General features: G+C 33.5%; 1 protein-coding gene across 2 annotated transcripts in view; it reads left to right on the forward strand.

Moving 5' to 3' along the window:
- The first annotated feature begins 727 nt into the window (after positions 1–727).
- Positions 728–20,529, forward strand: part of LOC129229291 (uncharacterized) — a 36,889-nt gene continuing 17,087 nt past the window's right edge. For both annotated transcript variants that reach the window (XM_054863564.1, XM_054863563.1), the window contains exons 1-3: positions 728–955; positions 4,661–4,936; positions 15,141–15,320. In XM_054863564.1, coding sequence (XP_054719539.1) covers positions 4,677–4,936; positions 15,141–15,320 — 440 coding nt within the window. In that variant the 5' untranslated portion in view covers positions 728–955; positions 4,661–4,676. The remainder of the gene's footprint in view (positions 956–4,660; positions 4,937–15,140; positions 15,321–20,529) is intronic.

Genomic DNA, 20,529 nt, shown 5'->3' on the forward strand with positions numbered 1-20,529 from the left:
TACGTATCCGCATATCCCACAGGCAATGTGGGGGGGGGGGGGGACTCATTCTTAAGGGGCCCAACGGCCCAAGAAATGGATCGAAAAAACTAGCACTAAGACTTATAACGTTGAAAATGTACACTACTGGCCTCTGTGGAGGGGCCTTACAGATTTTTTTGCATGGGGGCACAAAATTTATAGATCCGGCCCTACGGGGACCACCCCTTTCCATTTTCTTACACTAGTGAGCAGGTCCGGATCTATAAATTTTGGACCCCCCTTGCAACAAAATCTGTAGGGCTAGACTAGCCAGAGACTCCCCAGAGACTAACAGTGAAAATTTTCTGAATGCTAGTTTTTTTTCTTTTCAATTTCTTTGGTTATTGGGTCCCTTGCAAGATCTGGGGGTAGCAAATCCGGGCATGCCGTTGAGATCAGCTGGGTGGTACTCTAGGTTTCGCCTATAGGGCATACACGCCGACGTATACGAACCATCGAGACTTGGAAAAAAAAAGAACAGGGTTCAGCTCTCGTTATTTTAACTTTCAAATCTCAAAACTGAAAAATTTGAGCAAATATAATACTGTCTTGCTTAAACATAGAGAGGAAAAAGCGCAAATACTTTCTCAATGTATGAAGAAGAGAAACTTTTGATGATAAAGTTTTCCTCCATTTTTACTCGAAAATGTCAGGTATAAGTTAATGCAATAAGTAATAAATGGTGCTTTGGCAACGTTAAGTTTGTTTTTATTTCAAACTGCAAGGTGTACTGCTGGTGTGTGCTTGCAATTTATATGATTTAATTTTTATTATTTTATACCTGCCTTCAAATAAATTTTCTTGAACGGAATAAAAACAACGTAAGTTTTAATTGCACTAGTGCAAAGATTGTTTTGAAATAATGAAAGCTATCTTCACTTACCAGGCAATAGGGACGTGATTGCACCCAAAAGCACAACTTGCTGTTTTGACTGTAAGTATTTCTCTGACAATTATTACTCATATGTTCACGTCTATTACTTTGTAAATTATTTTTCCTAACCTGATGAGATTGTTTTATTTCGCAAACGTAGAAACTTAGTGAGTTTGAGAAAGAAACAGCGGATTAAAGGGAAAGGCTATAGAGCATCAGGCGAAAAAGACTTAAAAAAGTCCTTTTTCGCCACCGACGGAGAAGTTGTCTGACCTGCAAAAGGATCCCTATACTGCAAATAGCTTAGGGCTCCGTTAAGTCTAAATCCGACAATAGTCTAAGTCAAGCAGGTGCATTGTGTGCTTTGCCTTCTTTTTGGACAGAAAGAGGATCATAATATGCTGTTCGCGTTTGTGATTGCAATATTAAAAGAGTTGGGACAAAGTATTGGAGATAGTTAAGAGTCTAACTGACTATCGTAAAATGTAATAATTTTTTTTTTTAAGTTCAAAGTACTCAGTCATTCAAAACAACACTGAGATGGAAATCAACATTTTTTTGGATACAGAGAATCGGAGAACAGTTTAACAAATTAGAGAACACTTGCTTCCTTCAATAAAAATTTCCCGACAGCAGAAAATATTTATTTTCTGCTGTCGGGAAAATATTCCCCCCAGAGGCCATCCAGATGACGGCGATCTTTCCATGACAAGAGAAATCTGAAAGAAAGTTTCAAGTGCTACTAAAACTTTGTATAGATTCAGATGATCCCTATAAGAACATTTAGAAACTGCCCATAAATGCCAGCTTCAGCAGCAACACAATGCTAAACCAAATAATTCAATGCTACCATTCCATCATAATGAAAAAATCTTATAAAGAAAACAAAATATTTTTCAGTACTGGTTGGCTGAAACCAGACATCATCACAACAGAATAACTCAGTCTCTGCGTTTGATACCTGGATACAGAAAGTAGTATCAGGACCATGTCCAAGGGAATGGTTTTAGGGGCTGAACCTTTCCTATTGGGAAAAGAAGTATAAAAAGCCAAATGAAGAAATGCATATTTGAGGCTGTGTGAAGCAAAGGGATATAAGTGACAAAATTAAAAATTTGAAGTTAATCAGTACAAACAGTAAGGGAATTTCTTCTCCGTCTTGAGGCAAGAGATAGTACTAGTAGCCCTGGTACATGCTGCTGTACAGCATTATTTATTTAAAAAAAAAAAAAAATCAACATAGCATGCAACGGAATTCAGAATTCACGTGTTGTGAACCAAAAATACACTAAAATAAAAATTATTATTAAAAAATTGTTGGCAGGTTTAAATAGATATATTTTTGATGAAATTAAAAAGCATTGTTAAATGAATTGTTCCTTAAAATTTTTACTGTAAAAGGTGTGTGACACAAAAGTTACACTTTTTGAAGAATGAGCCATATATTTTTTTTATATATATACACTGGTGTGCAAAAATTAAGGACGAGACGGTTTTTTCAATATAACTTTGTACAAAAGCTTTCCAAATCAACACATTTAGTACCGTAAGATCCCCAATACGTAAGGACATGTGTAATGTAAGCAACACTTACTAAAAGAGATATCAGAGGGATAAAAAGAAGCTTTATTGAAAAAGTAGCATGGAGCGCAATGCCACTGAAGGCCGAAACATCCCTGTGATGGGCGTCCAGCAAGAAACATCCGGTCTTTAGTAGGGGATATGATCTCCCCCGACTGCTAGGCAGGTTTCACAGCGTCTTCCCATGCTGAGAATGAGGGTGTCAATGAGTTGTTGAGGCATTGCTGCCCATTCGTCTTGCAGCGCCAATCAAAGCTCCCGAATCGTTACTGCTGGTAAGGTATGAGCTGCTATGCGTCTGCCTAGAAAATCCCATACATGCTCGATGGGATTGAGATCCGGAGATCGTGCCGGCCAATCCATACGTTCAATATCCTCACTCTCCAAGAGCTGTTCGGCAGCTACTGTGCGATGACATGGTGCATTGTCGTCCATGAAAAGGAACTGCAGACCCATAGCGCCTCTAGAAAGACGCACATATGGAAGAAGAATCTCGTTACAATAACGGGTCCCGTTGACTGAACCTGTGTCGAAGATGTGAAGGTCTGTATGACTACCAAGCATGATGCCTCCCCAAACGAGAACACCGCGACCTTCATACCTGTCCCTTTCAATGATGTTCGAGGGATGATTGCAGCTTCCCCGCTCTCTCCAGATGAGTATGCGATGAGAATCGCTACTCAGACTGAATCTGCTCTCATCTGTAAAGATTACTTGTCCCACAATTCATTGTTTCTCCAATTCCGGTATTCCCGGCTCCACAGATAATGCCTTCTCCGATGGGCAGGCGTTAGAGGTACACACCATATAGGGCATCATTCTGGCCACGGTAAAGCGCGATATCGGTCGTCCAGTTGCCAGTGTCTAGCGATTTCTCCCGCTGTCTGCCGCTTGTTTCTTCTGGCCTGTAAATATCAGTCATCTGCGGGTGTGGTTCCTCTTGGGCCACCACTACTGAACCCCCGGATAGCTGTTCCTGTAGTTTGAAACTGTCTCCAAAGTCGTGAAACGATGCTGTGAGCAATTCCGAACTCTGCAGCCACACTTTTCACACTGAGGCCTTCCTCCAACTTCCCAATGATTTGACCTCGGGTAAAAGATCCAGATGTCGTCTAACAGATTGATTATTCGCCATTTCTCGCTGAGGCAGCAACTCGGTGTGATTTTAACTGCTATACGGCGTACAATCTCTTTGCCAGAAATATTGATCTTACACCGACAACATGCTTTGTACTACTCAGACACTCCCAAATTATGTCTGCCTGCATATCTGCGCATGTGCTACCGTACATCACCTTACTTAATCTCCTGATTGGTCTCTGTCCGCTCTGCCTCTTTGTTCAGCTGATATGCTAATTTTTCGACTTTGTCCTTAATTTTTGCACACCAGTGTGTATATATATATATATATATATATATATATATATATATATATAAAATTAAGCAAACAGAATTACAAATATTAAACAAATTATAAATAACAAATGATGATAAAAAGGAAAAATGCAAACAGCTATTAAGTAGGAATAGAAAAAGAGTGAATCCAGAGCTCATCAGCCATGGAGGATTCATTAATTATGGTCAAAAGACCAAAATTTTAACTATAAACTAGAAGAGAATGCTTAAGCTCCAGTACATGTAATATAGAGTAACAATGGGCAAACGCACCACTTGCTAAGCTAAAAACAAATATATATATATATATATATATATATATATATATATATATATGACATAGGACTAAATCTGTACATGATAAAAGCAGTAAACTTAGTCAGGTGGGCAACTTGCAAGGATGGTCATTTTTATAGGTTTTACTGTAGTTGTAATCTTGATTTCTGAATTCCAGATCCTATATGAGTTTAATATCAGAAATCTCTATTTATATTTTTAAATTTCCTTTTATACTTGAAGTTTTTGGCATTAAATTTAATGATGCAAATTGCAAAGTCTCCTAATATTATGCATAAGTCTCCAAAAATTCTTTTTAGTTGCCTGTAAAACGGGTTTTCCTTTTTGATTTAATTATTTAGTCTGTATAATTCGAGCTTTCAGTAATTCAAGATGGTGTTGATTCTGACACATCTCAAATCATCCAAGCTCAACTATAAGTAGTTGCGAAAAAAAAAAATACTTTGTATTTTTTTTGCAAATAGCTGTCTAATACTAATTCTTTTATTACAGGTTGAAAAAAGAGAAAATGGAACACAAAGTATCAAAACAGATTCTTGACTCATGGAATTGTATTTGCGAAGTACTCATTAAGTACCACAAAACTGTTGAACTGGGTTTTAGCCATGTGAAACTGCTTACTGCTCACAGAACAACTTTTGATAGCGTTAAGCCAGCAGAAATTGAAGACACAACTCTGTATCGTCAAGACCCAGAAATTAAATCAAAACTCTTGCATGCAATTAGAAAAGAGATAAACATAGAGACCAAAGTTTTAGCTGATGTTTTGTAAGTTATCTTCTTGATTTATTAATTTTTATGTGGTCTCAAAATATTTTGGTATTTTATACTTTTTAACCAAATTTAAAAAAGGAGGTCATGAATTCGTCTGCGGCTTTTTATGTATGTTCTCTGATTTCTCTAAGACTACTGGACTGATTTGAAAAATTCTTTTTTTGTTTGAAAGAGTATACTTCCCAGATGTTGCGATGGTAATTTGGTCCGGATCTGATAAGGGATCCCAGAGAAATCCAAGAAACTTTAAATTTTACACGTTGCGTTGTGGCTATGTAGTCTAGCTTATGGCAAAATACGTCACAGGTCACATGGTTTTGCTGTGACCGGTGTATTTTCATAGCTAAGGTTTCGCCTTTGTCTTGAATGATATTTAATTCTCGCAGCATATGGATGATTAGTTTTCGCGATGCCACCTGTTAATTTTTAATTATAATTGTTACTAATTTATTTATTACTATGTAGCAGAGAAGTCGATTAAATATATTTTGCTACTTTAATAGTTGATTCAGACTCCTTAATATTTTTTTTTACTAATAAATAACTTTATTTAGTCCCTAACATGTAATTTTTTTAAAAATATTTCAGTTTTTAAATATATTTAGTGTCCAATTCAAGGGGAATTGAATGCAGAACACCCCTCCTCTGATGATTTAATTTACATTCTTTAATAATATATTGTAACTGGTGTCTGATTTCTGAAGTTTTGACCAGTATTCTAGATTTACTATTTCACAATACCGCCAGTTTAATTTAAAATTAGGGTTATAGGGTAAGGGCACCAGTAACGGAAAAGGGTCCAGGAACAGACAATCGTAAGTTTGAATTTTAATAATAAAAATTTTATACGGGTAAAACCAAGGGTGCCCATATAGAGGGGCAAGGGGGGGGGGGGGGGGGGCTCAAGCCCCTTAGAAATGAGAACTTCCTTGCTTTTAGTGCTTATTTCTTTGCAAAAATGTATAAAAAATTTTCTTCCAGCCATTAATGAATACGTTATTAAAAATGTCAAATTTTAATACCTCTAATCTGTTCTGAAATCGGTTTCCATGGGGAAAATATTCTGCTAAACAATGGGAAAAATGTTTGAGCCCCCCCCCCCCCTTAAAATTTTGCATATGGGCGCTCTTGGGTAAAACTGATGTTGCAACCAGTGCAACCATCTAGTGTTATTAGAGTGAATTTTATGAGAAGGTTGGTATAAGGCAGTGGTGGAAGGTTATGAACAACCACCATGAGGTCAGCTGGTGTTTCATGTTCATTTAAATTTAGCAAAGCTTTAGTTCTCTAAACATAAAGAATGTTTGCACATTTTCAAAAGAAAAAAGAAGAGTTTTGTCCACATTACTCATCCTTTCCTCATCGTGTCTGTTACTGGATATCATCAGATTTATCAGTGTCTGTTACTGGGGGTTGGTCCTTTTTTCGAAATTAAGCACAAATAAAAATAGAATTAACTAATTCAGAAGATCCAGAAGCCTTCAAACGTTATATGAGATGTAGTTGCATAACAGAAAATTAGTTCAAAGAGTCTAAATACATTAAGAGGCTCAGAAAATTGAGTTCACTTGTGATGGATGTCTTAAGCATGTCTGTTACTGGTGCATTTACTTTACTAATTAGCAGGCTTCAAAAAAAGGAGGAGGTTCTGAACTTGTCGGATTTTTTTTTCTTTGTACAATGCTCCATTAATACTCAAAGACACCTGTACTGATTAGAAAAATTCTTTTTTTTTTTTTTTGTTTTTTGTTGAAACGGTTACTTTTCAGGCGATCTAATGGTAATCAAGTCCGGGTTTGAAGAAATCGAGGGAACTCTTCAAATATCATTCTCACATTTAAAGCGATTTGTACTTTATTAACTTTGTATATCGTCTCACTTAGCGAGCCGATTTATGTTTTTTTTTTTTTTTTTTTTTTTTTTTGTTTAGGTGGATAGGGGGTGGTCTAACTTATGTTCCAAATCTTTGATTGACCTTATTTGTTCTTTAGAAAAAAGTTATGGGAAAAAACAATAAATTTCATGTAATTTCCCTCACAAACCCTCATAAGTAAAGAAAGTATTAAAAAACATTATTATTAAGAGTAATCATAATGAAAATTTTGAATCTAGGATTCTCTGATGCAAACATAAAATTCATTCTAGTGGAATTTTTTATCTTCATCTGTAATGGGGCCATGTGAAGAAACATGTGACTTTTATCACAAATTACATGACACATATCATTGTGAAACATAAATTACAATTTACTATGCTGCAATGTTACAATTTCCAATTTTACAACTTGCAATTCACAATTTTTTTGTAGTTTGGGAAACAGTAAACATTTAAATGGTTCTAACTAAATACTGAATCCAGAACTTTTCATCAGAAATGAGCTGTCTCAATCATAGGCGGATTTACGGGGGTGCCAGGGGGTTCGTCGCACCCCCAAAATTTTTGGCTGGGTTTAAAAAAAAAATAATGTAGTACAGTGAAACCTGTGTAAGTTGACCACTTGCGGTGCAATACTTTGGTGGTCAACTTAGACAGGTGGTCAACTTATAAAGGGGTAATGATGATGATGATGATTTTTTTTTGTAAGTCTTGCACCATGCATTCATTTTTTGCCTAATTGACACTTACTCTTTCTGTTCAACTCACTTTCATTGTTTAGCATTACTTTGAATCAATAATATAAAATGTTATTCGAATAGTTTTAGAGATTATTTTCCCAGAATGATGTATAGTATGTTATGAAAATTTAAAATTTCAGTAAATTGATCAAAAAAAAGTCTTATTGTTTATGAAAAGTTAATCATTTTATATTAATAGTTCCTAAAAAATTATAGTTAATCAAAAACTAAATTTTTTTTCGTTTAACAACAAAAGAAAAACAAGTTTGGAGAATAAAAGGGTTCTTAGTAGTTTTCCCATGTGGTTAAACTCAAAAGGAGGTTTAGTTATGCTGCTGTTTCATTAGTAGGTAAAATGCTGGTCTGGCATCAAAAATATTCTTGGAAAGCTATAAAAAAAATTAATAAAAATAATAATTTGTTGAATAAAATTTTTAAAAATAAACCAAGTGGTCAACTTACAAAGGGTTTTTTACAATACTCCAAACCAAACTTGGGGTTCATTAGTGGTCAAGATAGACAGGTGGTCAAGATAGAGAGGTGGTTAAGTTACAGAGGTTTTCTTTCATTATATAAGATAGGAATAATTCCATTCCTGACAAAAGCGGTCAACATAGACGGGTGGTCAACTTACAAAGGTGGTCAACTTTACAGGTTTTACTGTATTCTTCACTCAGAAGCGCAGCTAGGTAAAAAAATTTCATAGCTGCTATACTAATGCTGTGTTATAGTATAGGATAATTGTTTGCTCTGTAATTGTGTATTTATTGGTATATCAATACGAATTCTTCTACTTTGAAACAACTATAGATAATCAAGTCCAAAAAAAAAAAAAAAAAAAATTCATGACAAAATTGCAACAAACTTAATTAATAAAATCTACTCCGAACTCTCAACTAAAAACCAACAAATTCCCGGTAAATTTTCAAAAAAATTTGAAGCAGGACTCCCGGAATTCTTGCTGCAGTGGTGCATTCAGGGGGGGGGGGGCACAATACTGGTGACTCTTCCCACAGAATGCTTTGTTGATGTTTTTAAAAAATATATTTTTTAATATTGAAGCGAAGAAAAGATCTCATTTTAGGAAAATGCAGTTATTTTAAAATAAGAAAAAAATAAATAATATTGGGGAAAAACCTTAATTTATTTCAAAAAGAGAAATATTGACCTTTAAATTTTTCAACAGCTTCAGATTATTGACAGAGAATTGTTTGTATCTCCCCCCCCCCCTCCTCCTCGCACAATCCTCTTTCTTTCATACTCCCCCTCCCCTCCTTTTTTTTTTTCATTTTTTCATTCTTTCAATTTCTTTTTCATTTTTTCTATTAGTCCTCAATTTTTTTCCCCCCGATGCCCTCTCTCTTGCCAATGTTATTACGAAGTACCTTAAATTTCGTATTTTGGGCTTCAATTTCACAACATTTCCAAGGAAGATCCTATGATGACCTAAAAACATCGAAAATGGTTGAAAATTGCGTTTTCAGAGCTTCAGTTTTGGAAAACTGCAGTGTCCCTAACATTACAAAATATGGCCTTCCACTCATGTGTTTAAGATTTTAATTTTGGAAAATATTCGAACAAGGGCCTCCCACCCCCTTTCTCTAATTATTATCAAAGATTGTTAATATTTTGGTTTTGAAAACTAGACTATTTCGTGATAAGTAGGAGAATCTTTTGGGACAGTAGCCTTTGAAATCCTCTTTTTAATACCATGGAGTATTGCATAAGTACTTCATTTTTAGGACTTCAATTTCGAAAATTTTCCAGGGGAGAGCTTAGGGACCATCGTCCGGGAACAGCATCAAAAACTGTCCACCCTAGCGTTTTTGGAACTTCAATTATAAAAATTATAAAGAGGTAGTGGTGGTGGAGGGGGGGGGGCATATATTTCTATCTGTTTTTCAAAAAATCGATTGGGGTCAGTCCGTGAGTGTCATTCCTAACCCAAACTATAAATATGGATTCTGATCACATTTATAAGACTTAAATTTCTAAAAACAGCCTTGGAACCCCACGTATCATTCTTTCCCCTAAAATATCACCAAAAACTCTCAAACTGCGTTTTCAAAACTGCGATTGCAAATTTTTTCTGATGCGTGAATCCCCTTTCAAACCAGAAGCTGGATTCGCCCCTTGCTTCTAACAACATCGACTTTTGTATAAAACTTTTTCTGCAGTTTGAAATGTTAAGAACTGCTGATCTCATAATGTTACTAAATATGGTTTACATCTCGTTTTTTAGACTTAAAAGTGCGCCCTGGCCTAAAATTATTTTCTGATTTCGCCACTGCCTTGTTGAAAACCCTCACGCCCCAGATCCCTGTTATTGTTGCACCCCCAAAATTTTCGTCCTAAATCCGCCTATGCTCAATTGTTGCATTTCTGCTAATGCTTGTTCATTGTGGGGTTTAGTTAAAAATTTAGAGGATTCTAAATCAGATAGAGCTAGCTATTCCTTCAAGTCTTGACTCTGCTGAGAGCTATATATACTCGTCCTTTCGCAAAGTTCTTTTTTCCTAAAACTATGACACAGCTCTATCGAGGGTTGTGTGACACTTATTTTTGTGAAATATAAATCACGTTTTACAATGTTAGTTTTATATTTTACAACTTGCAATTTAAAATTTTACAATTTTAAACTTCTAGCAATTTCTGTTTTTTTTTTTTTTTTTTTTTTTTTTAGTGATTGGTGCATTTGCTTTTGGAAAGCAAACTTTGATAAAGTCAAACTAATGATAAAGATAATTTTTTTTGTACTTAGTTGTGCATTTGAAAAAGCCTTTCTTCATTGTCGTCGAAAGTCTCCGAGATGCTGTGGTCTATTTCTTTCTCTATTGTGCTTATCTTAGCTGTCTTAACTCATGTGCTCGACATTTTCTTACTCCAGATGCACGTAAGAAAGGCCTCAACGTCATGTACCACATCCTCTGTGCTACATACTTATTTTATATTTTATCACTAAAAAGCAAAAAATAAATTACTTTTAAATTAAAAAAAAAAAGCCTTCAAAAAACACCTAGGAACTAACAAACAAAAAATAATCAATTACACTTAAATATTATTTCCTACTCAAACCTAGAAATGAAATTTATTTTACTATTCCAGTACGAAAATCAACTAAACACCCAATCTTCATATAAATAACATTCGATGATCGAGTAACCTGCATGTTTCAACAATGAAACTCACACCACGGCATGATAATTTGATAATATCTTTTGGTAATGTTTAACATGCAGGGAAAGGCTTTAGTGTGACAAGGCTGAACTCAATCTGTTACCTTAACTGTTTTACTGGTAAGACTTTCATTTTAGGAAAATGAAGAAACCAAAACAATTAACGCTATCTACTAGAGTTTAGGGTTAATCCACTGGAGTTATGGTTAAAATTTCAACCATAAAAATATTACCAAACAGGCAATTGCTTCGTTCAAATGCAAAAATAGTTTTCACCCGTCATACCATGACGGGCAGTTTTCTAGTTATAAGATAAACACTGATTTTAATTACTATATGGTAAACTATTTTAATACCTAACTAATTGTATACCATTTCTTAATTTTTGTTCCCCTTTTGAAGTCGGTGCCCCCTATAAACTACTACGTAATGTAAGCGACTAAGTTTGGTTCTAAAAACTAATTTCGTGTTATCAGGGTTTAACTTATTATTCGTTTGGTTGTCAGTTTGGACGTCAACCCAAAAAATGACTTGTACACTAATAGCTTGCTACTGAATTCCATCAACTTTGTTGCAACAAATCAGATGTTTCCTGTTCATTGGTTCTCTTAAGTCACAAGTATGACAATTAATGTGGTTATGTACATCTATTTTACTAGCAAACAGGACCCAGTGGCGCAGTCAAGAGAGAGGTTTTGGGGTCAAAACCCCTCCCAAAAACCTTGATTTTAACTCATATTGACAGTTCTAATACAATAATTTTTTACATATAAGGGGCATTCCAAGGTATTTTTGACATTATGTAGAGTCCGTAACGTGACCTTTTTTTGCCATAACTTTTTAATTTACCGTTTGATTTGCAAATTATTTTAATTTGAGCAGGTATGTTGGTTGGTAAAGATCAAAATAAAATAATATGCTAATCAAACAGTAAATTAAAAAGTTATGGCAAAAAAGGTCACGTTACGGACTCTACATAAATGTCAAAAATACCTTGGAATGCCCCATAAGGGAAGTAATGACCAAAAACTCCAGCCAAAAGGTTATTTCTGACTGCGCTACTGTCAGGACCTGTTATTTAGAGGAAAAGGGCCACTTTGTTTCCCCTTGGCATTCTGATAGCTACATGAGGAATTCAGTTCTTTTTTCCCTTCCTCTCTTATGTTTATCTATTTTAGACTAAACAAGGTCTAAGGTTCAAAGCAGGATTCCTACCAATATAAATCAGGTCCCCTCTTTAGTGATGATGGGAGCCTACTATCTGCGGAAGGTTCCTTCTTTTTTTTTTTTTATTCTGTATGCAAGTCATTGATTAAATAACTGGTTATTATGCATCTCTAGTTTTTCTCTATAGGTTAAATCATACATAAATTGGTTTCACTTTGCTGCCGTTTTATGGTTTAACCCCAGCATTTGTCGGTAGTACTTTGAACCTGAAAAGAGCTACCAGAAAAGGAAACAGTTGTAAAGCAAACTTGTTAAAACCATCCAATTTCCAAGTTTCCATGTATCTTGAGCAAACATATCACAATAATAATAATAATAATAATAATAATAATAATAATAATAGTAATAATAAAAAATAAATTTAAAAGAAAAAGAGAATAATGTTCTGAAAGCATTGTGCACCACCTCTTTTGCAGGGCCACCCCAAACTTAAAACTAAAAAGTTCTCAGTTTTCAAAATGAAATTCCAAACTTTAATAAGAAAGAATTTTAATAAGAATGTTTGAATTTTAAGCATTATCTTTTACTGTAGAAAAAATTCTTATTTATATACATATGCACAGTGCAGATGCACTGAGGGAGTGATTAAAATATTATATTGTGTTAATTTATTTATAAGTAAAAATTTGGAATTTTCAAAATTTAAAATACAGTGGCTGCAGCTTATATGAATCACGTTTATTCTAAACATTTTTGATTCCATAAAGCGACTGATTCAATAAAACGGCTAATTTAATAAAGCTAGATTTTATTCTGTTTTTGACAATTCGATTCATTAAAGCTGTTGATTTAATTAACCGGCGTCCACTGTACATGTAATACAGCGACAGTTTGGTTATGCCATTCTGAGACTTCAATTTCGCCCTTGTTCTGAGCTCATCAGTCTGGAATAGACAATAGCCGAGTTGGTGGCAAATGTCATCTCATTTAAGCTGAGGGTGCCAGCAAACTGGTAGCAAAATTAAATTCAGCACACAGATGAGAGTCTGCAGCAATAGTGCAGTTCAACTCATTTATTGAAAGCAAAGCTTGGGTATTAAGCAGTAAGTTACTATCTTTAAGTTACGGCTAAGCTATCATCTCATTGAAGCTGAGAGTATCGATGAACTGGTAGCTACATTAAAAGTGTAATTGATCCTCCATTTAAATACAGCGGGCAGTCGATATACCTGTATTGCTTTTAGTTCTGCCTTAGCCCCGGTCTTCAGGGCAGTAACATACTGCTTTGCCATCTATTGACGAATTGAACCGCACATAGCTGCGGACAGTCATTGGTGTGCTTAATTTAATTTAGCTAAAGGTTCATTGGCACTCTCAACTTCAAAGAGATGACATCTGCTTCAGATTGGTTGTTGTCCATTCCAGTTTGATAAGTTCATAAAAAATTCAAAACTGCAATCTCTGGATGTCATAACTGTGCTGTCAGAATATTGCATTTAGTTCTGCCTTAGCTCCTTAGGGGCAGTAACTTACTGCCCAAAATTGACTGTGACTTTTTGATAAGTTTAGTTTTTCTTAGTCTTTAACGAAGTGAATTGTATTATTTTTTAGATGATTTTCTAGTTGGTATAGAATATTTTATATTTTCTTAATTATTAAATTTTAGAATCTTTAGCATATTTTTGGAGAGGTTTAGACATTTTTGGATAGAGAAAACCTCCTGTCAAAACCCCAAAACTATGTGGCTCGCTATTCTATTTTGCAATAGGGGTGTGAAACAGAACTTGCAGTAACGTATAAAAATAGTGAAATTCCGTTACAACGAACTCCAAAGGAAAGGACCAATAAAAACTTTTGTTTTAACCGAATATTCGTTGAAAAGGAATAGTATTAAAATTTTCTGCATTTTTATAAAGTGTTAAATTTGCATATCTACACCCTTTTTTAATTAAATCTGCACTTTTTGCCGCTACTAACAATCTAAAATATAATTAAATTCATTATTTATTCTGTAAGAGATAAATTTTTAACAAAGAGAAAAATATTGAACACTGACCTTTATTCATTGGTCGTCTTCACAAAATGTGTTATTCTCTTTCTTCTGAGAGATTTGGTCCCAGGGAACATTATAAAAGAATCTAATTTATGAATGCCACTTGCATAATATAGTCTTGCATAATATAGACGAATGCGCGAACTGCGTTCACAGAAAATTTTTGGCTCTGCAGAAATTTTTTTTCAAACTGATAACGGTAATTTAAATTTTTTTAAATGGAATTTTAAGAAACATCCCAGTTTATTTCTGTTAAAGCCTTTTAAACCACATGTGTGAAAAAAATAATGGTTTTGGCAGTTTTCCTTAGTTGGTGAAAAAAAAAGCAAACTATATGCTATTGCAAAAAAAAAAAAAAGATTTAAAGCTTTTTTTTTATTTCTGTGTTTCATATTTGAATATAAATTTAATTCTTTATTCAAAGGTGTTAGGCAAAATAATTTTTGCAAAAAATTTTCTAGCTAGGATTTGTGTTCACAGAAAGCTTTTCATTTTATCTAAGTCTAGCCACTTATACTGACCACAAAAAAAGTTGAAATTTTGCTGACTCCCTTGCGAATTTGCAGAGTGCCTCACCTTTGGTATGCAGGAATCAACTACATATGGTTAGATACTGGCTTTTTTTTTTTCTCTCTGCTTACGTTTCAGCATGAGCAGATTTCCACCTTGAATGGCTCTGTTTCAAAAGTACAAATGAAGTAAGTCGTATTTTAATTTCCGAAAACAGTGTCGAGTAAAAAATATTCAAACTGATGTTGAGAAAAACATTTCGGTGCTACTATTTTTTGCAGAAATTTGTGTAGTTAAAACGAATTTTTTTTACACATTATCTTAATGGGTTTTAAAACAGGACCGAATAGTTTGTTCGTTGAAATGAATATTTTTGTATTAGTATTTGTTGTAACGGGATTTCACTGTATGCTGAATATTAGAATGAAAATATTAGTTATGAAAATATTGTACTTAAAATTAAATGAGATGCATAGTATGTTGCAGACCTTTGAAATTTGTGTTTTATATGTAAAATTAATAACATTACTATTAATTCCAAAACAAAAATCATATCTGCACTAACCTCTTCAGTATTTCTTGATAGCTCTACTTATGTATACAAGTTTTTGATATTTCTAAAATAAATTTGAAAAAAAAAGTTTTTGCTAAATATTGAAACAGTCTTATACTTTTAGAAAAGAATTAGATCAAATGCATCAACTCATAATCAAGGAGTGTGACAAAGTGTTCAGCCTGTTCAACACCCTGCGGGAAAACTTGGACCTGAGTCACATGACTGCTGCCACCGAGACGACTTCATCCATATCGGACATGTTAGCTGCTTTGGATAGGTTTAAAATATATTTTTCTGATGAGTATCCTTTGAAATACATTTGTTCCACCCAATTCATATTTAAAGTTTTGATTTTTTATACATATGGATACTTTCATTTTTGGTAAACTTTTTTAAAGCAACTGATTATGCATTGTACTTTTTTTGTATAATTTTTTTTAAAAACTATGGAAAATTTTCAGGAGCAATGTTACGTAATCATTTATTTTACTTTAATTGATTAGTTTATTTTAAAATAAGGTTTAATGTTTTTAAAGTCTAGTACCGGTAAAGTTCTAATTTCAATATGAAAAAGCCTGAAATTACTATCACGTAAAATGATTTTTTCTGTTCATTTCGACCTAAATTGTAGCTTTTCGACTAACTGTATTTTAACTGGGAATATTCCGTTATGTACAACTGTTGGAAGAAGCATTCTGTTTATTATCCTTTTTTTTTGCTTTCAAAATGCTAATCATTAAAACAAACCCTTCTCAAAAGTTGCGTACACAGAGACATTCCGTTCCCAAAAATTAGTTATTAAAATGGACTCCTTCGCAAAATTACCCTTGTATTTAACCTCTTTAACACTAGAAAGACGGAAGGGGTCATTTTGACTGTAAACTGTTTTCAAATTCTCATATTTGCTGCGTTTATTTTTCAAAGTCTTTTTCCTTCATTGACTTTTTCTAACTATTTATTAAGATCTTATAAAAGTGAAGAGAAATGGGGTACGTTGGACCGGTCTCAATTATTTTAATACTATTAATATTTTTAATTTTTATTTTATGACCAACAAATAGCACCTATGATCCTACAAATCCTATAATCAAATCACATGGTACAATTATATTGAACAAATTTTATTCCAGAAAGTCTTATTTCAGTAGCGTTGAGTAATTTTCAGAAAAACTGTAACTTTATTTTTTTTAGTTGTTTTAATCAAGATTGCAAGAAAAAAATTGAGCTCCTTTCTTAAAGTAAGTTTCTTTAGTTCGTAATAATTGGTAATTTTTTTTATTTTTTGTCGAAAAGAAAAAAAATTATGACATAGTTTTTTTCAGATCAATAACGTGGGGTAGGTTGATCCACTCTTTGTGGGGCGCGTTGGACCGAACCAACCTAATCCACATAATTTAAAAACTTTTTTCTCTTTAATCTCAATAATTATAACAATATTCTAAGTGTACATTGCTAATTCCAAAAAAAAAGTCTTTTTCTACTTCGCACAAGATGGATAGATCATTTGGAAAACAATCCAGTGTTTCCTAAAGGGGATATCACACGAGAGAAATTACGGGACATCGCAACCGCAATAGGAACCGTCAACGCTATCTGGAACTGGTTTTTTCGGGCGGGAAGTTGCCTACAGGGTTACTGCCGGTTGCTCGGACGGTTGCTCGATTTGCTCACAACGGGGGGCTACCATTTTTTAGCGTACATCCATGTGCTTGCGCTTGTTCATCGCTTTTCGTCAATTCCGCATTTGGTTATCACGCTGCGTCGCGTTAATTCGACATTTATGGATGAAATTAGTAATCGAATACTTAATGCAGCTCTTGCAGCTTTAATTGTATGTGGATTTGTGAAAAGATGGCAAAAAAAAAAAAAAAGAAAAAAAAAAAGAAAAAAAAGGGAAATGATCAAGGCAATGATTTCAGAGCCAGAGCATCAATTATTATTTCATGCAGTCACCAAAGCTCCTCCTGTTAAATTCATATTTGAGTTTTAACATTAATTTGTAGAACTTATGGTGAAAATTTCAGAAAAACAGAAAACTTTTATTACTATTAATTGAATGTTTGATTTAAAGTGATACTCTTGTTACATTTAAAGAAGACATACAGAATATATGACTTCTCTAGGCTTATTTTTTCCCATAACTACTAAATTAAATCTTAATTTTAGATAGGAATTATTAGTCACTTATTGACAGGTAAGAAGAAATTTTAATTCTAACAAATTATACCTAAATCCATAGCTAAAAACAAACATGACAAATAAATAAAAAAAAGCCAGCAAACTCTGATCAATAGGCCTTTCATAATTATTTTTTTAAATTTCGAGTTCATAAATATATTGGAGATGTGCTAACACTTTAACTTACACAAATATAACGCCACTAGATACATATTGCACACAGGAAAAATCTGTGGCCGAGTTTATTAAAATAGTTCCAGACATTTAAGAATAAAGTGACGCTTTAAAAAAATGTAATGAAACGATGATGCGCATTTATACAAGCTATACAAGCATTTATAATACAAATAAGCTTAATACTGAGCAAATTAACACTGCATTGAATATTAGTACGTTTCAATCAATATTTCAAATGTTAATAAAAATAACTTTATAATTTAATAATGCCAAACATAATTTTTGACATCTCAACAAAATATTACAATGTGCGTATCATTTTTAAAAAATTCTTTGTATTATCATATTCTTTGATTTTCAGAGGGATTATTTTTCTTGACTGGAATAGAGTACATGTGTTACTACACAGTCAAAATATTACTAAATAGGTGGAGCTAAAAGTAGAGTAAATATTTCACCATTTCACTTTGCCTCACATTCTCCTACATTTTAAGTATTTTCAAATGGTACATACTGTATGTACCCATCAGTTTGAATTAAAAAAGAAAAGTACAGCTTCAATGCTATGATTTTTAAAAAGGAATTTTCACGTAACTTTTTCAAGGAAAAAATTTACTGTAATTGTTCAAGTATCAGAATGGGGTGGCTTCCTCCAGTCAAAAGTAGTACTTTTATCACTGAAATTGATAGAATAAGCAAAAAAAAAAAAAAATAACTTGGACCCAAAAATACTTTCATTTTCCCAACCGTTATTTTTTAATTAATTTTTTTAAATGTCCGATTTTTCAAACAAAGCGCGGTCTTGATGACGTTACAAATACATGTGAGTAAAGATGCGAATTAAATATTTTGCTCTGTGAATGTCAACACGAATGGCATTTCATCATTCGTGACGTCGCACGACAGAAATGTAAACAATGAAAGCGCCACGATTTAAGTAATTTTTTAAAAATATTAAACAAAAACAAATTATTTAAAAAATGGTCAGATCCTATGTTTTTAAACATGCTCTTTCAGAAAAAAATACGTTTAAAATTTTAGAAACGACCCCATTGTAACATTTGTGCAAAACAATTTTCAAAAATCTAATGAAACGAAAAACACCAATATAAATTAAGAAATGCATAAAATTCGCACTGATGTTAACTAACATATAAGTAGCAATTTAAATTCAAAATCAGATGCAAAACCAAAGATTAAATTCAGTAAATCACCGCCCATTAGCCAGGGCTAAAGCAGAAATACGTGAAATACACCGCCAGCTCAGTCATTTCCAGCCGAGGACTGCAGTTTCGTGCTTTTCCATCTCCAGCTCAGTCACTTTCCTATGCCGGGCTGATGAGTGCTAATAAGCACGAAACTGCAGTCCTCGGCTGGAAATGACTGAGCTGGCGGTGTATTTCACAAAGATTAAATGTCGCTCATCCGTTTTTTAAAGTGTAACTGAAAATTTTTGAAACATAAAATAAATAGAACAATAAAAAGGAATCCCCACATTTCTGTCGCCACGATTGCAAATGTATTTTACAGTGACGCTGCCTGACGTCACGAAATCCCAGCTCCCTGATTGGTTCCTTCGTAACTTGCCCAGAATTAAAGGCAATTTTTTTCTAGCGGAGGAAAAAGTTTGCCCCTATACGAGCAACTGCAAATTTCCATAGCGCACGAGAATTTTGGAGCAATCGTTTGTGGAAGTGAGTAGAAAAACCAGTTCCGGATAGCGTTACGGTTGCTATTGCGGTTGCGATGTCCTGTAATTTCTCTCGTGTGATATCCCCTTAACTTAAATTAACAAAAAAAATATTCTTTTTTTGGCTCTTAACATAATTTGTTATTTTGAGGCTCATTATTTGGTAAATAGGGGTTCTTGCCTTCATTTTAGTCGGGTAAAAAGAAAAATTCGCTAAAACACAAAATTCGTTAAATTGGGGTACGATGTACTTCTAAATTTTTGTAGAGAATTTGTTTCTAAGAGTAAAATATGCAATACATGCTATAATCAAGTGCCTGTATCAAACATTTTTTTTTTTTTGCTAAACAAGCATTCTACCAGGGGTGATTGTGTTCCGGTATTTTGCCGAATTTCCGGTTATTTTTGGACGTACTTCCGGTGTTTTCATGTCCGAAAATACAGGAATTTAATTATAAATATATTGAGATGGACAAATGTGAAGATAATTTGTATAACACCAGCTCAAAAGTAACTTTGTAATCCGTTAAAAATTTAATTAAATGTATACACAATATTTTGACTCAGAACTATTTAAAACTATGGCAAAGGTGCACCCCCCCCCCCCCCTGTTCTCACTTTGAAACTTTCAGGTATTTTTTGATGAACTCACAATCACCCCTGTTCTACATAGAAGCAAAATAAAACAAATAATTGGTTAAAGGAATAAAAAAATATACTTTTACTTAAGATTACCCAATTTTGATTTTAGAACACAAAGATATGCTAACTTAAAGCTATCAATTTTTTTGTACTTTTTCTTTGAAATATATGGTATAGTATAGCAGGATTCTTTCCTTTTTGGAGTTGTTTCATGCAATGCAATGAAGAAAAAAAGAGCTTTCCCCTTAGCAAATGTTGATGTAACTTTGCATAAAAGTAACATATGACTTATCCTTCCGAAACCCAGTCCAAAAATAAATCCTACTTCCAAAGCTCAAGAAGTAGCGCTTTTATATTCCCAGATATCATTGAACCCATCTTTAGTTAACTTTAATCTGCTTTAATTGTCTCATAAATATTCAATAATTGATTTTTCTTTTGGTTTAAAAAAAATAATTGTGTACTAATGGTGAATGCCTTTTAAATGATGATGATTTATCAATTAAAATCAATTTAATATGTTATATTGCTTTAAATTTTTTATTTCTCATTCTACACACAACAGAGAATAAGGTAGGTGCAATGTTTGATAGTATTTATCGCTAAAATTATAACAAATGTTGTTTGAGTTATGAAGACCAACCTACCCCACCTGTGGGGCACGTTGGTCCAGTTTCCGAGGTTCCGTTAAAAAAAATTAATGTAAATAAAGTTTATCAATTCAATACTTCCAAAAAAAGCTGTAGTGTTGAGAAGTGTTTAGTGAAACTTATTGTAGAAAATCAAACTGCTCCATTAATTTTTTTGATGAGATAAAAAATAA

This window comes from Uloborus diversus, chromosome 9, assembly GCF_026930045.1.
Source record: "Uloborus diversus isolate 005 chromosome 9, Udiv.v.3.1, whole genome shotgun sequence".
In the NCBI taxonomy this organism is placed as follows: domain Eukaryota; kingdom Metazoa; phylum Arthropoda; class Arachnida; order Araneae; family Uloboridae; genus Uloborus; species Uloborus diversus.